The following is a 16,037-nucleotide window of genomic DNA, read 5'->3' on the forward strand; positions in this document are numbered from 1 at the left end:
TTTTAGTTGCCGAGGCAAAATTTCTCATTTTCATTTAGTTTAAGTTGATGTACTACAATAACTAAAACTAAAACTGAAATAAAAATCACTTTTAAAAAACTATGTAGACATATTTAAAATAATAATAATAATAAAAACAACTAACTTTAGGTTTAAAATATAATAAACATAAATAAAAACTGTTAATGAAATCTACATGGATAAGTTAATTATATAATAGTATCTAAATGAAACTAAAATAAAACTGCAAACAAATCTAGAGTTGCCCTTTTACAGCTAAAAGGCTTCAAATCAATAATTATGGACAAAAAAAATTAAACTTAAAACTGTAAGTAAACAGAATCATTATGCCAAACTGGCATAACCATGCTTCCAGTAAACAATTAGCACATTATTTTGCTTGTTGACTTATTAAAATGAGTAAGACCTGGTGTGTCGGCCCACCCAGGGTGCATCACAGAGAAATGAATTTTGGGATTTGCTTTCGCCCAGACCTCTGTCATCACTACCTGCTGCCTCTGTGGACACAGACACACACACACACACACACACACACACACACCGAGAGAGAGACACATAACGAGTGTTTAGTAAAAGGTCATAATCATTACTGCATCAGATATTGTTTAATGGAGACGTCACTGCTGGCACTCTGTGTCACCTGTTGCTTGGCAACAGCTGAGAGAAAGGTAACCCTGCTCATCTCAATTTAATACAAAATATTCATGGCTTTTAGTCTCTTCATGAATAAAATTATTTAATTCTAATCTTTTTCATGTTATCCGTGTAAATTAATTTGATAAGAAAATGTCTGCCAACACTTTTCTAAAGACAGTCTCAGACAGTACTTTGATATATTTCATTGTTTGATTACCATATTTATATACCAGGGTACTGTAATGTATTACCACAGAACTGTAAAGTATTAGTATTAACTATAGTATTACTACCCTGGTAGTGGCCAAAAAAAAAAAAAGGTATTACCATAGTTTGGAATATTTTGACTACCACAGTACTTACTAAATGTAATTTTTGTTAATTTAATTTAATTTAATTTTTTATTTAATTTTATTATTTCTTTGTAATTTATAATTTTACAAATCATTTATAAATCTAAATTTTACATTTAAACATTTAATATTGACGTAAAAAAGATTTTACAGTTTTAAAAGAATGAAAATGTGAGGCCATTTTTCATTTAAATGAAAATACTGCCTATAACTGCAATATATGTGTGGAGTTGCTCTTTTACAGTTGAAAGGCTACAAATCAATACTTGGGGACAATATTAAATTAATTTAAAAACAATTTATAAATTATCAAAATGTATACATTTTGCATTTTTAAGTTTAAAAGTTTCATATTGACTTTTTTTATTTTGAAATAGAAAATGTGAGTGGTGTTTTGTCTGTGTTAAACATTTATGGGTGGCTGCTAGGGTGCTGCTAACTCTAAATTCTTATAAAGGAATAAATGTAAATGAAACGTATGAGCAATAAAAATAGCAATGATTCACTAATAAAAAAAAAAATGATATTACAAGGCAAAATGCTCTTAATTCTAAAAATTCTAAATATTGTCTCTAAACACCTTGTTTTGTGCGTATACCATGGTACCATCAAATGGAGCTCTCTCTGTCTGCAGGTCATCCGTGTTTAGTTTCTGCACCAGCATCCCTCCCGATGACACCGTGATCTATCAGAGACATTATTAGCAGCACAATATGAGAGAGAAACAGGTACTTCTGTGGATGTGCACACATAGCTGTTACTACAATATAATCACACATCTATCATAGGTTGTGTCAAAAACACAATAACTGTTTATGTCTTCACATATGCATTGTGAAAGAATGCAAACTCGGGCAGAATTGTATTTAATAAATCAAGACATTGAGATCAGTGTTGTTTTTCACTCACAACTCGGGGGTCCCTGCTCTTCTCCAGCAGTGGGATCAGACATTTAGTCAGAACATAAACACCTGCAGAGGACAAGATTTGATTAAATAGTAAATTCAACATATATTCTATATTTTATAACATAATGTTTATTCTATAAAAGAATATTATACACTACCACTCAATTTTGGGGTCAGTAAGATATTTGTAAGAAAAAAAAGATTTTATTCAGCAAAGATGCATTAAATTTATCAAACGTGACAGTAAAGACATTTATAATCTTACAAAAGTTTCCATTTCTAGATAAATGCTGTTCTTTTGAACGTAATATTCATCAAAAATCTTGAAGACAAAACATTTATGCTGAAAATTCAGCTTTGCATCACAGGAATAAATGACTGTAATAGAAAACAGTTATTTAAAATCGTACTAATATTTAACAATAATACAGTTTTTACTGTATTTCTGACTGTTGTGTTTTACCAAGAGTATTGGTGGCAAAATTTTTCTCCAGTCCGTCAGAGTTCATTTCCCTCTGGTTCACCATACATCCGGCATTATTGATCTGAGAGGGATAAGTGTGGAAGACGAGATTAAAGGAGAGGATATTTCTTCATCTGTCCTGCACCTGTAAGCTTCAGCTGAATGCTGGTACTTTCTTTAATATAGTGAGGTATGATGGGAATCTCCTAAAGGAGCTCTCTCTGACACTCATACCAAAACACTGAGCGATGAGTGCTCCTTCTTAAAGGCCTCTGCGAACTCCCACACCTTTCTTGACTCGGAGAGGTCCAACACGTGGACGTAAACCTCCTACGATAGATGCACATCACAAAGTGAAAGCAGTGGAAGAAAATCATTCAGAAACCTTTTAAACACTGATAATTTTATTTTGTGTAACATTGAAGCATCGTAAGCAATAAATGAGACACTCACATTATTTCCACTCGCTGAGATGATTTCTTCTCTGGCTCTCTCGGCTCGCTCTTTGTTTCGGCAGACAATATGAACAGTGCCACCTTGGACAAGAGGGAAAAAAATACATAATGAATTAATATAGGTATCACATTCTTCAACGTTAAATCATGTGGCTTGTTGAGGAGAAGACTGATTTTACAGAATTCTTCTATGCAATTAGCAATTATTGCACGGCAGCACACTCAGAACAAATACAAATGAATATATGTAGAAAACTTAAGCAACCATACAACACCCTAGTATTAACAATGAGTTCTGCATGGGCTTTATTATGGATTATGGACTTGTGTTTTGGCCAGAAGTGACAGTTTAACGTTAGAACACCTTAATGATGGATTTGTTTCTTACAAACATGCAGTTTTTCATTTCACATGATTTTAATTGTTTAATTATTGTGATGTTTTTACCAGCTGTCTGGACTCTCATTCTGGCGGCACCCATTCACTGCAGAGGATCCTTTGCTGAGCAAGTGATGTAAAGCTAAATTTCTCTAAATCCCTTCAGATAAACAAACTCATTGTTGTGTAATATCAAAGAAATGCAATGGGATTATTGGGATAATGTATTGAATGTAGCGCATTGCTTACAGTATGTTATTATTTATTTTTGTTTCCAAGAAATGTCTTATAATGTATGGGCAGAGGTATACAATAACTGTTAATTATGTATATGTGTGTTACCCATGAGAAGAGGAGGGGCGGACGACAACCAGTACACAGAAGAATGTGCGTTTATGTGTGAATGTATGTTCAAGTAGGGTATTAAAGTACCATGGTACCATCTTCTGCCATCAATGTACTATAGTAACACCACAACAGATTTATGGTTAGAAAATAATATTGTAACCTCAAAAAAAAGTGTTTGTGTGACTGTAAAACATACCTTTTTTGGCTATGGCCATGGCTGTCGCCTTCCCTATTCCGCTGTTGGCTCCGGTGATCATGAAGGAACGGCCCACCATAGACACATCCAGGTCCTTTGCTACAAAGCTCTTAGAGGCATTCTCAAATCCAGACCTGCTGACAACATCCAGCACATGAATCAAATCAGAAACACAACCAGCATGAGCTGCGCTGTTATCCATAAAAGTGTGTTTTTATCACAATTCTTGAATTGTTATGTGACCACTGGACATCTGAGACAGAGGTCCTAAGACAAGAGCCCTGATCAGGGGCCAAAGGAGCTTCTGTGTAGGATGACAGGGCACTTGAGAGAGCGGCAGGGGTCTCAATAGGGCCCATTGTGATGCAATGATGACTGACCTTAAACTGAGGGCTTGGATGAATGCATGTCAGAAGAGATGACTCGGGGAACTACAAAAACAACATTTGTGCAAGAAACCACTACATCTAACAAGATTTGGCTTGCGAGAACACAATTTAAGACTGTGTTTTTGTAGCAGTTCTGAGCAGCCGCTAAATATATGCTCAGGCCAGAATAATTTTGTGTAAAATTATTAAAAGATCATAGCAATGAAAACCATCTCATAGCGATTATAAACAATAAAACACTAATTACAAAAGACAGTGCAACACACTTTCTCAGACTCTACAGTTATCAGCAACAAAGCAGCCCAATGACCACAACAACACAATAAACTGAAGAATTCAGTAAGAAATACAAAAAAAGACATTTACCTTGTATACTCCCTCATTCCCTTGATAAACCACACTATGTTCCTGTAGAGACACATTTGTAGCACTGTTGTTTCTTCTCAACTGGACTGCAGTGATATGACAGCTGACAGATGCATGTGACTACTGTAGCTCCAGAGGGCTCCCTCTAGTGTCAGATGACAGATAATCAATTACACACCAACAGGGTCATGCAAAAGAAATGTAGTCAGGTGTTCACGTTTCACAACTTTAGGCCTACAGATTGTGTTTTTCATTATTTAGCCTTTTATGCACAAAAATGACCTTCCAAATAGCCAAAACCCTCCAAGATTCACTGTAGCTTGCAAAACTTGCAATGTTTTGGAACAAATCTAGTATTGTTTTTATTCCCAACATATTTAGTAATTGCAAAATAGTTACTTCCCCAAAAAGTGTCAACCTACATTTTTTTTAAAGTCTCATTTTCTAAAAACAGTTTCATGGAAGAATAAAGTGTAAAATGAAGAATAAAGAATACTATTATTTAGAGTTGGGGTACTTGGACTCGGACTTCAATTATGAATGAACTTGGACTCGAACTTGACTCGGACTCGGACATTTTGGACTTAGAAATTGCACTGAGTACAGACGAATCCACGTCATGTGTAATAAAAGATAAAAAAAATACAAATATCATAAAATAAAAAAAAAGGATTATTTTCTCTTTAATACAGATAATGCCAATGTATTTTTCAACGAGTCGCTATGTTAGCAATAATAACGTTACCTGCTTGAGGGTAAGGGTTGCCAGGTTTTCATAACAAAACCCCTCAATTGCTACTCAAAACTAGCCCAAACTATCCGCGTTTCGATGGGGTCCCCCGGTAAAAATCGCGTTCTGGGGGCTAAAATACACATTATTGTAGTAATACAATATAATGTATTAATGACAATAATGTCATTAACAGTGATAAAGTAGCCTAATTCCACTGGAAAACCGCGGACTTGGCAACACTGTGACGGATAGTAATGTCTACAACGGACACGAGCGCTGTCGCGGCGCCACCACAGCAGCTTGAAGTTGTCTAATTTGGCACGGTCTCTCTGCTGCACTAATAGTAGTAAGGCTTTCCTCTGTGTATACATATCCTTACAAGTACAATTTTAGCTGTATTATTTGTGTCTCCTTCAAAATTGCTCTTGAGAAATTTTATGTTTATTGTCCCTTGACACGGACATCTTGGACTAAGACATTTCTCTGAGTACAGACGAATCCACGGCATGTGTAATAAAAGATTAAAAAATTATGATAAAAGATAAAAAGCAACAACATAAAATTAAGATAAAAATACATTAAATATCGTCTCCCATTGGTTAAGGACTAGGACTCGACTCGGACTCGACAAGGTGGACTCGGACCCAACACTACGAATTATTTATTATTAATGCCAGTTATTTTTCTGAGGGAAAATATTAATATTAACAAGATATTAATATTCATAATAGCAAACTGTACTTTAATTGTTATTATTATATGATTATTTTATAAAAAATAAAGTTTTAATGTATTCTTAATTGTGTTCTTAAGTGGGTTGCTTAACAATATATTCATTCATGCCATATCTATATTCATAAATGTCAAGGCAGCATATTACAAAAGGCGTTTAAAGGTAACGCACAGGAAAATATGTGAGCAGGGTGTTGCCCCGCCCCTTTTCAAGCCAGGTGCAGTGCTTCAACCTATCAGAGCTCAGATAGTCGAGGCGAATACAAGGCCGAGCGCTCAGCTACGCATCTGCGCATGCGCAGCTTTTCTCTCTCCCACAGTTTGTGAAGGGCAGCGATGACTCCGGCCTTGACCAGCTGGGAAGTGAATACTAATTTTGTGGATTTCAACATTCCTTCCGTATTTCTAACTTCAAGATGGTAAGTTACACAGTATATTCTTTTGACTTCGCCTAAAAGCACACATTTAAATCATAAATGTGTTGGGTGACAGGTCATTTCTTCCACAGGTCGTGCTCGTGCACCTGTCAGGAAGTATATGCGAGCGCACCTGCGGGCTTTAAAACTTCCGTCCTTCACGAGCTGCTTGTTTATCACTGATTAAAGAAAGCAGTGTCATTTAGAGCGGATGTATTTAATCTAAACTTGTTTTATTCAAAGTCTGAGCAAATTAATCGGATGCTGAGGGAGTTAAAGGTGTCGTTTTAGTGAAGTCATCTCATCTGTCTGGATAAACCGGTTGGTTCGTTTCCCTTGATATCGGACTGTCAGATTTCGACACTTCGTGTGTTCGTTGTTAGGAACCTTTTCTCAAAAGAAGAACGTTTATTGTGTATATATACCTTTACTGTGGAGACAAGTTGTGTGTAAAGTCCTAGTTTAGCTGACTTGATTTGGCGGCCAGGTAAACTCCTTTATCTTGTTCAAATAGGAGTTGCTCACTGTGTGTTTTACATTTGACTGCTGCTCTTCTGGTTAATGTGTGCTAGAATGAAGAGGAATATGTAAAGAGTTCTTTACAAACCAATCACAATATTACAAATGAAATAGGAACATTTGCTATTATTAAATATGTTTTTAATTGAGTAATATATTGATAATATTGATTAATAATATTTTAGTAATATATTATTTGTTAATAATATTTAGCGTTAAAGTATTTAAATTGTACTTTAATACTCAAACTACATGAAAAATATGTTGTAAAAAATATCATATATTGCTAAGTGTACTATTAAAATATCAGTCAGTAATCTATATAATAATAAAATATGCTCTTACATATGCATTTATAATATCAACACCCTTAAAATAATAGAATAAAATAAATACATTTAAAAATACATATTTTTAATACTGGGTAAAATGTTATAAAATATATTTTTATTAATACAATATTATTATTATATTATTTCTTAATATTATTGACACCTTTTTAGTCGTTAATAGATTTTAAAAGAATATAATTAAATGCTGAATGAAAAGTACATTTGAAAATACGTTCATAAAAACGTTTTTGTTTAGCTCTTAGATTAGTTTTGTTGAAATTTGGTAAGTGTTTGCAAAATCTCTCCAGAGTAGTAATACAATACATGCAGCTCCTCTGAAAATGCTTCATCTGATATTGTCTGTATGCATCTGAGTAATTACAAGTGATGAAGAAGTGGCCCTTTTAATTTCAAAGAGATAACAGCACACTGCAGAATCTCATTTAAACTGCAGCGAGTGTGTTTGTAAGCATGTTCTCCTGTGTGCTGTAGCCGCTCACAGCTGTGTTGACTCCAACAATAGAAGGAAAATGAAATCAGAGCATCACAGAACTGAAATCTAAGCAGGAACAGGCTCAGGAGGAAAATCAGAGCTTCATTTCAACCCTCCCCTATAGTGAAACTTTGTGTGTGGGAGAGAGAGGGAGAGAGGTGTGTGTGTAAGGAGTGTGGAAAGTTTGGAATGTAGAGATAAAGTTGTATGTAACTTAATAGCTGTAGCACACTGTTTCCTTTCTCTTCTCTTTTCCTGTAGTCGTGTGATAGGTGTTCCACGCTGAAGAAATACTTCAGAGAATCATTTTCCTCTGGAGCACAATAGTAGACCCGACTCAGTGCATGCTTCTGTTTCCTTGTTTTTTCCTTGTGTTTTCATCTTTCATCCCTCATCAGGATTTACTGAGGAAGCAAATAAACTATTTGCCAGCATGATTTGGTCATAACAACGAAGCAGCTGATGGTTCCATTTTCCCACCTGGTGTTCTTGCATCTGTGTGCATGTGTTTGCGAGCAAAATGAGTCGCTTGCAGCAGATTCATTAATTCTCTCGTTAAACATAACAATTGACTTTAGAGGAGGATAAAGCTTAGGACTGGTTGCTTCTTGACGGTTTGAGTTCTGTGAAAAATGACCAATGCATCACCATTATCATGTTCTTGTGTCATTGTACTTAAAGAAATGGTTCATGCAAAAATGAAAATTAGCTGAAAATGTACTCACCTTCAGGCCATCCAAGATGTAGATGTATTTGTTTCTTCATCGGAACAGATTTGGAGAAATTTAGCATTGCATCACTTGCTCACCTGTAGATCCTCTCTGCAGTGAATGGGTGCCGCCAGAATGAGAGTCCAAACAGCTTATAAAAACATCACAATAATTCACAAGTAACACGACTCTAGTCCATCAATGAATGTCTTGTGAAGCAGAAAAGCTGTTTGTAATAAAAAAAATCATCAAATTTAACTTCAAACACTTCAGCTAAAATACTAGTCCTCTATCCATAATATTGCTTTCTCTGGTGAAAAGTCGACTCATCTGAATCGGGAGAGAAAAATATCCACAGATCAAGCACCGTTTGCAAGTGGAAACCGTTCTAAACAAATATGTCACTGGATTTTAATTACAACAGGTGATGGATTTTTGTAATTAGAGGAAGCATTGTTATGGATTATAGGCTCATATTTTGGCCAGAAGTGACGATGTAAAGGTAAAATGGATTGTAAGCAGCTTTTCATTTCACAAGACATCAGTTGATGGACTGGAGTGGTGTGGATTACTTGTGGATTATTGTGATATTTTTATCAGCTGTTTGGACTCTCATTCTGACGGCACCCATTCACTGCAGAGGATCCATTGAATATAATGCTAAATTCTCCAAATCTGTTATGATGAAGAAACAAACTAATCTACATCTTGATAGCCTGAGGATGAGTACATATTCATTTTTGGATGAATTTTTCCTTTAACCCCAGGTTGCTCCGGGTGAATTGTACCGGTAATTAAAGTGAGATGGACTTTTAGCGTACTGCATGCAGTTATACTGTGTACTAGCTGCTTTTATGTATAACAATAAGCAATATGCAATGCAACAATTAATAAACATTTTGAAAAGTAATATGCTCCACTGTTGTCATATGACCACATTACACTGTTTAATTTAGCAGTTGGCATCTAGTCAACATATTGGAAATAAAAACATATAATTTGCACTTTTATTCTAATTTTGTGTAGAAAATGTGTAAGTTTCGACAGCATAATTAATGATTTAGTCATATTTAAGTGTTTTCTGTTCATTGGTCAGATAGTCGAATTGCATTCTGCATAGTGATTTATATTGCACATTTTAATATTTCTTTACATCTGTCATTTAAAAAAATATTTGAATTGTTATGAATGTCTCTGCATTGAATTCTTGTTTTATTGCTCATCATTACTCATTTCTGTGAAGTTTTTCTTATGAAAGGCCCTTTTCCACCAATAAAAGTGAACACTCCAGTTCCATTTTGTGTGTGTGTGTGTGTGTGTGTGTGTGTGTGTGTGTGTGTGTGTGTGTGTCTGTGTGTGTCTGTGTGTGTGTATTTAATCTCTTTTTTTCAGAGATGTGACTCAGGTTTCTGTTAATAGTTTTCGGTGTGGCCTGTGACCTGATAAGAAAAAAAGCAGCTTACTGCAAGTTTGTGTGACACAAAGAAAGCATCACATATTCTCTGCCCTGCCGTGACGTATGTCTATGAGAAGACAAAGCTTTTTCAAGCATTGCCAGATTTCTATGTAAACTGAGAGGAGGGGGAGGAGAAATTAGGAAGAGTTCTCAGAAGTTTTGCTCTCTGTATCGTTGCATTGAGCTGATTAGTTCTTGTGTGGAAAAGATTCACGCAGAGGTCCATCCAGCGGTTGACAGCAAATCTTTGACTCACGGATATTGAGTCTCCTATTGATTGGGTTTGTGTGACAGTGAAAAGGTTAGCCTGTCTGAAGTGTGGCTTGTCTCTTTCTTTGTATTTCCTGTTGCCTAAAATTTTATCTGTGGGCTTTTTGCAATTGTTGTTACAGACACAATAAGACATGGACAGGAAATTATGGGGAAAACGGGATCAGAACACAATGCAGGCCAGATATGAACCTGTGTTTCTTGCATGAGCACCACAGCTCAGCATGTCTAGATCTTGTGCACTAAGCACTTTTAATGTACTACCATATTTCCAGCACAGCTGTTTAAATGTCATTTCCAGCTTGGTGCATGTGTGATCTGGTAAATTTAAAGGAAAATTTAATTCAGTTTTAAAGTGTTTGATGTGAGATAAATACTTAGGAAACCAGTACACTTTGTAATATTCACTATGAAATTATAGAGTAGTCACAGAATGTCCGCCCACTTGAATCATTTTGGCCTTGACTCTAGTGTGAAACACTTTAGTCTACCTGCAGTGTTGCAGAATTTCTGTCTACCATCTGCTTGCCAGCAGCATCTGCAGAAAAACCCTGCATAAAGAGTATTTTATACATAGATTTATGACATTTTTTCCTTTTGAATGCATACGGTTATAGGTTTCTATGAATTAGGGGCCAAGCACCGAAGGTGCAATGGCACCTATTGTATCCGTTAGCGTCAATTTTCTTCTTCTTCTTCTTCCGCCGAAAGTCTATGGCAACCCATAGAACCGCTTGCGGGAGAGTTGTGAAATTTGGCACACTGATAGAGGACAGTGAGAAAAGTCACCATAGCAAATTTGGAGTCTCTAACTCTAACTCTCTAGCGCCACCACTTGTCCAAAATTTCAATTTCTTTATGCTAATAACTTTTGAACCGTAAGGCACAGAAGGAAAATTTTTTTTCCTCTGAATCCTTGGCTCATGCTGAGTCGAATGAACACCAAAATTCAAGGTTTAGTTTTTTCGCTATTTTTAATTGTTCGTAAAACCTACTTTTTCGAACTCGTCCTAGACGGTTTGTCTGATTCTCACCAAAATTGGCTCAGATCATCTTCAGACCATGCTGGCAAAAAGTTATGGAATTCAAGTTGATTTGTCCAACCGTTCTCGAATAACGCACGAAGGAATTCTACGAAAAGCACATAAAAATGGATGTGAGGCCATATCTCCGCAACGGTTTGGCGTATTGAAACCAAACTTGGTGTGTGTTATAACAAGCATGTCCTGAGACTACCTGCAGTGTTTCGGCGCCGTACCCCCTAGTGGTCAGGAGATATAAAAAATGCATATTTTTGCTTATAACTTCTGAATGGTTTGGCTAAAAATAACAAAACTGGTCTATTTAGATTCGGTGGAGCAATTGGAGAATGGAGAAATTTTTCTATGTCAGCCATTTTGGGCGTCGGCCATTTTGAATTTTGTAAAAAAATGCAATATTTTAAGAACGCTTAGACTTTGTTATTACGAAAATCGATATGCATCTTCGGCACCATGCCCTGATGTGTGTGTGCCATTGTCACTTCACACAGAACACACCAAAATGATTTGATTACAGCGCCACCTGTTGGTCAAAAGTCATAAGACATTCAATTACAATCATCCTAAAATTGCTTTTATTACTCATTGTTGCATTTGGTCTGATGCTCCATGCCATGCTTAGCTCCTCAATTTGCCTCTGGAGTGCTTGGCCCCGTGATTGCTGCTTGCAGCTATATTTGGTTTTATATTTGATACAGACCAATACAAAAAGCAGCATTAATATTCAAATGAATAGTAAAGGATTATTCAAACTTAATTTAGCAATGACACTTATACAGAGTGACTTTGTATTTTCCCTGTCAGCACCTTTCTCATGGGTGTGCTCAAAGGAACAATCTTGGTAACTCATTACTACAACCTTTGGATAACCAACCTGGATCATTAACCACTAGGCCACACCCATTCCAAAAGATGAAAGAATGAACCATCCAATTAAAATGCAAGTTCTCTTTTCCGACAGATGCATTTCCTATTGCTGTTCAGCCGTCAGGGGAAGTTACGGCTGCAGAAATGGTTCCTGCCCCTCCCGGAGAGAGACAGGAAGAAGATTGTGAAGGACATGACCACTATGATGTTGGCACGAAAACCACGCACATGCAACTTCCTGCACTGGAAGGATCTGAAGATTGTCTATAAGAGGTGAGCATTCAACCCAGGCCAAAGGAGAATGTCCTGAAGGAGTATATTTTGGGGGTATATTCAGTATGTGCTCCTCACATATGTATTGTAAAAGAGCATGCTGATTTCAAACAAAATGATGGCGTTTGATTCAGCATTAATTCAACGCCCAGCTGCTAGGCTCTCGTGTTTGGTCATTAGTCATCACAAGGTGTGAGCAGAAGTCTCTAAAATCTTGCAAAGCGGACACCTAGTCAGCAGTCAAGATCTTATGTGGCCTAATTAAAATACAACATGCAAAGGTTTCTGTGTCCATATAGAGTTTGTTGCCCTGTCCTGTCCTTCAGTCCGGTTCTCCTGCCATTACTGATGTCATTAGCTGACGACATGCCTCTATCTGAGTCCTCCTTGTTTTCTGGTGAAACCTAGTGGCAGCTTCCTACACAATGGCCCCCTATTACCCAATGGTTTCTGAAAATGGACCCACAAGCTCACAATGGGAAATATTAGTGTGTGATATTTCAAGTAAAACAGGACATTGCTTGATTTTGATAAATTTTTTATTATTTTATTCTGAATTGATTTGATCATGAAAAATAAGTGTTACATTCCTGAATGGAAGTAAAAATGACCTGAATATAAAATTGTCTGAATATAAAATGCAAAGAACCACTGAAGAACCATTCTGTTTTTGAGGGTGTGAATGGAAGTATTTTAGAGAATTGTGCTTCTGTACTTTAATGCTTCAGAGCCTGGCTACATTCTTGGTCACAGTTCAGATTTTTATGCTGCATCAAATCCTTCTGTCAGGCACTGTAACCTGAGAGTGAGTTTTCACACTTGTGTTCCTGAAATCCTGTAGATGGCAATTGTGAGGATAGTGTGTACTATTTTCAGATTTTTTATAAATAAAAATAAACGTCTATATGTTTTTTCACTTGTTTGTAGGTACGCCAGTCTGTATTTCTGCTGTGCTTTGGAGAACCAGGATAATGAACTTCTGGCTTTAGAGATTCTGCACCGTTATGTGGAGCTACTCGACAAATACTTTGGCAATGTAAATACATTCAGTTTCTTAATTTCTTAGCTCTGGAGCAAATATTTGGTGTATCTGATAAAAGATACTATACAATATCTTTTGATATATCCATTTATCCTTTAAGTCTCTTTTATTAAATACATCACATTTTTGTTATTAATTTATTTATTTTTGCATAGACTTTTCACTTGAACACATTATTTTATTCTTTACTCTCTTATTTCATTTACCAATTTCTGTCTTTGTAATATTACAGGTATGTGAGCTGGACATCATCTTTAACTTTGAGAAGGCTTATTTCATTCTGGATGAGTTTCTGATGGGTGGAGAAATTCAGGAGACGTCCAAGCTGTCTATTGCGAAGTCTATAGAGGCCTCCGATATGCTGCAAGAGGTGAGATACTCAATTTGATCTGCATTCAGGTTAATAAAATTGAAAAATTAAACCGAAAATTACGTTTATTTGTTCAACAGTATTGAAATAGAATTTAAAAAAAAAATAGAAAAAATGTAACTTTTTTTTATTTTCCATCTGTGTAAATTGCTGTTGTTTTGACAATTTCATAAAACATTATTGATTTGACAGAGAGAGAGAGAGAGAGAGAGAGAGAGAAATTAATGGATGGCCAGTCTGAGAGTGTGGTTTTACAGAGCAGCTCTCAGTACCACTAAATGCCAGTTTTCCTAGTATGCCTCAAAAAAATGAGACCACATTAAAAAAACAGTTCACCAAAAAATGTCATTTACACACCTTCAAAGCTGGCATATTGAGCGCTCATAGGACTATAGCATAAGGGGTATAAATGACATGAGGGTGAATAAATGATGACAGAATTGTCATTTTTGAGTCCATTGTTCCTTTAAAACCCATATGGCATCTAATCATTTGTTGTCCAAATATCATTCTAATAAGCAGGGTCCATACATCTGAAGGAGAGTTCACCTCTGTACGGAACGGGAAACTGAAATATCACTTAACATTATACAAAAGGGTAATCAGTTATGTGCCTGTTTTCTTCTCCTCAGACGATGGAAGAATACATGAGCAAACCAGCCTTCTGACAGCAGCTGACGTGATACAATGTGACAAAAAGGAAAGAAACCTGCCTCCGCAGTGTATGTTGTGTCCTTCAATCAGGACACAATTTTCGTTGCAAGAAGTTATAGACTTTATTCATGAGGGCTGCATATTTTTTTTTCTTATTTATTGTTTTTTTTTCTTCTCTGTGCTTGTATGAAAATCAAATGAACTCAAATTTTAATGTAACTGAATCAGGGTTCATGTTGAGTTTTTGAATAGGTTATGTCTTGTCAGCTTATAAAAATAAATGTAATGCAGAATTTCTATGATGGCTCCAGCATGCATGTACACATGCAACCATAGATTTAACCGATAATTTTCAACTTTTTATACCAAAATCATTTTATAGAATAATCATATTTGCAATAACCTTAAACCTTGGCTTATTTGAAGTGCCTTTTCATGTTTTTAAACATGTTGCATGTCTCAGGAGACATTTAGCTCAAGAAAGAAAAAAAACCACTTTTGAAGGAATGGTAATGCTGCTTTATGAGCACACATTGTTGATATTGTGTTATTAAAATAGTTTTTTGATATGATTTAGTCTGTCAAATGTTTGCAATTTTCTCTAATGAAATGCATTCAGTGCTTTCTAAAAAACCTTCCAGCAGTTTATTTTTGTGCACTGTAATGGATTTGTTTTCTATTAATATCTCTTATTATGAGACTATGCTTGCCACTGTTTTAGGTCCTGTATCATCAAGTGGGAATCCTTAGCTTTTCTATGATATCAGATGTAAATATTAATATATGATTGATATTTTTTCTTCTTTTTCAAGATCCAGACCGGCACAGATAAATGTTATGTTTCTTCTTTTTTAAGTGATGGCTGTTTTTGTGTTGAATCATGCATAACTCCATGTAATAAGGCAGCACAATACAGCGAGAGGAAAAATAATACGGTAATGCTTTATTTATGTTTCTCTTCTCACACTTTAGAACACGTACAAAATGATTTATAAATGAGAATCACATCCATCTTTATTGGTTTGATAATGAAATAGCTTGTAAAGATTGCAGCAAGCGGAGTCCTATGACTACAGGAACTTTCACTTGATACCAACAAAAGGAACAAGAAAACATTTCGAGGACCACCAATTCATAAACGACATAAAATGCACTTGAACTCCCACACATTGATATACCATATATATTTACATATAGAATTCCATGAAAACTAAAGCACTTTAAACTGTTTACTATTTTAAAAATAACTTTTGAGGAGATATAGGCATGTCCCACGAGTAAGCATTTTTTTTCCCCCGTTCATACTCCGACAAGTCCCTTCTGTGGCAGGATTGGCTAGTAGGAGCTTCTTACAACCAGTTTGCAGTTTGGACAGTTCAGAAGTCGTTCATGTAGCCATAGCAACCATATCAAAGAGATAAAAGGTCAAGGGGTGGGACTTGTCAGAATAGGAGCAGGAAAAAAAAAAACATGCTTAGGCTCTTCACATTCCTGCAACCATTTTCCCGTGATACTCTTTACCCTCTTCTGTTTCAGACACAGGTGGGGTTTGATCTATGGTCTCCTGTGCTGAATCTTGAGTGGGTGGCTTTTGGGGCGCCTCGGGCTCCTCTTTCC

The 16,037-nt window shown here is 35.9% G+C and overlaps 3 protein-coding genes across 4 annotated transcripts in view; 1 reads left to right on the plus strand and 2 right to left on the minus strand.

Annotated features, from left to right (window-relative positions):
- LOC107679389 (dehydrogenase/reductase SDR family member 12-like) overlaps positions 1–4,631 on the minus strand; it is a 5,322-nt gene extending 691 nt beyond the window's left edge. The window contains exons 1-8 of the mRNA XM_016474906.1: positions 4,514–4,631; positions 3,759–3,892; positions 2,835–2,917; positions 2,616–2,711; positions 2,382–2,463; positions 1,920–1,981; positions 1,591–1,695; positions 428–518 (exon numbers count right to left, since the gene is read on the minus strand). Coding sequence (XP_016330392.1) covers positions 428–518; positions 1,591–1,695; positions 1,920–1,981; positions 2,382–2,463; positions 2,616–2,711; positions 2,835–2,917; positions 3,759–3,892; positions 4,514–4,569 — 709 coding nt within the window. The 5' untranslated portion in view covers positions 4,570–4,631. The remainder of the gene's footprint in view (positions 1–427; positions 519–1,590; positions 1,696–1,919; positions 1,982–2,381; positions 2,464–2,615; positions 2,712–2,834; positions 2,918–3,758; positions 3,893–4,513) is intronic.
- A 1,635-nt stretch (positions 4,632–6,266) lies between these two features.
- Positions 6,267–15,351, plus strand: LOC107679405 (AP-1 complex subunit sigma-3-like). Of its 2 annotated transcripts, none has more exons than XM_016474953.1 (5): positions 6,267–6,397; positions 12,176–12,354; positions 13,282–13,390; positions 13,629–13,766; positions 14,399–15,351. In XM_016474953.1, the coding sequence occupies exons 1-5, from the start codon at positions 6,395–6,397 to the stop codon at positions 14,432–14,434; spliced, it is 465 nt and encodes a 154-aa protein (XP_016330439.1). In that variant the 5' UTR covers positions 6,267–6,394; the 3' UTR covers positions 14,435–15,351. The 2 variants fall into 2 exon arrangements, with proteins under 2 accessions (XP_016330439.1, XP_016330440.1); XM_016474954.1 differs by lacking the exon at positions 6,267–6,397 and adding an exon at positions 6,604–6,715.
- Positions 15,352–15,354: 3 nt separating this feature from the next.
- Positions 15,355–16,037, minus strand: part of LOC107679404 (secretogranin-2-like) — a 3,284-nt gene continuing 2,601 nt past the window's right edge. The window contains exon 3 of the mRNA XM_016474952.1: positions 15,355–16,037. Coding sequence (XP_016330438.1) covers positions 15,904–16,037 — 134 coding nt within the window. The 3' untranslated portion in view covers positions 15,355–15,903.

Source organism: Sinocyclocheilus anshuiensis, unplaced genomic scaffold, assembly GCF_001515605.1.
Source record: "Sinocyclocheilus anshuiensis isolate Anshui unplaced genomic scaffold, SAMN03320099.WGS_v1.1 scaffold2206, whole genome shotgun sequence".
Classification (NCBI taxonomy): domain Eukaryota; kingdom Metazoa; phylum Chordata; class Actinopteri; order Cypriniformes; family Cyprinidae; genus Sinocyclocheilus; species Sinocyclocheilus anshuiensis.

Coding starts and splice junctions, on each gene's coding strand:
- LOC107679405 (XM_016474953.1), top strand. Junction 12,355..13,281: donor CTGAAGATTGTCTATAAGAG/GTGAGCATTCAA, acceptor ACTTGTTTGTAG/GTACGCCAGTCTGTATTTCT. Junction 13,767..14,398: donor CCTCCGATATGCTGCAAGAG/GTGAGATACTCA, acceptor TCTTCTCCTCAG/ACGATGGAAGAATACATGAG.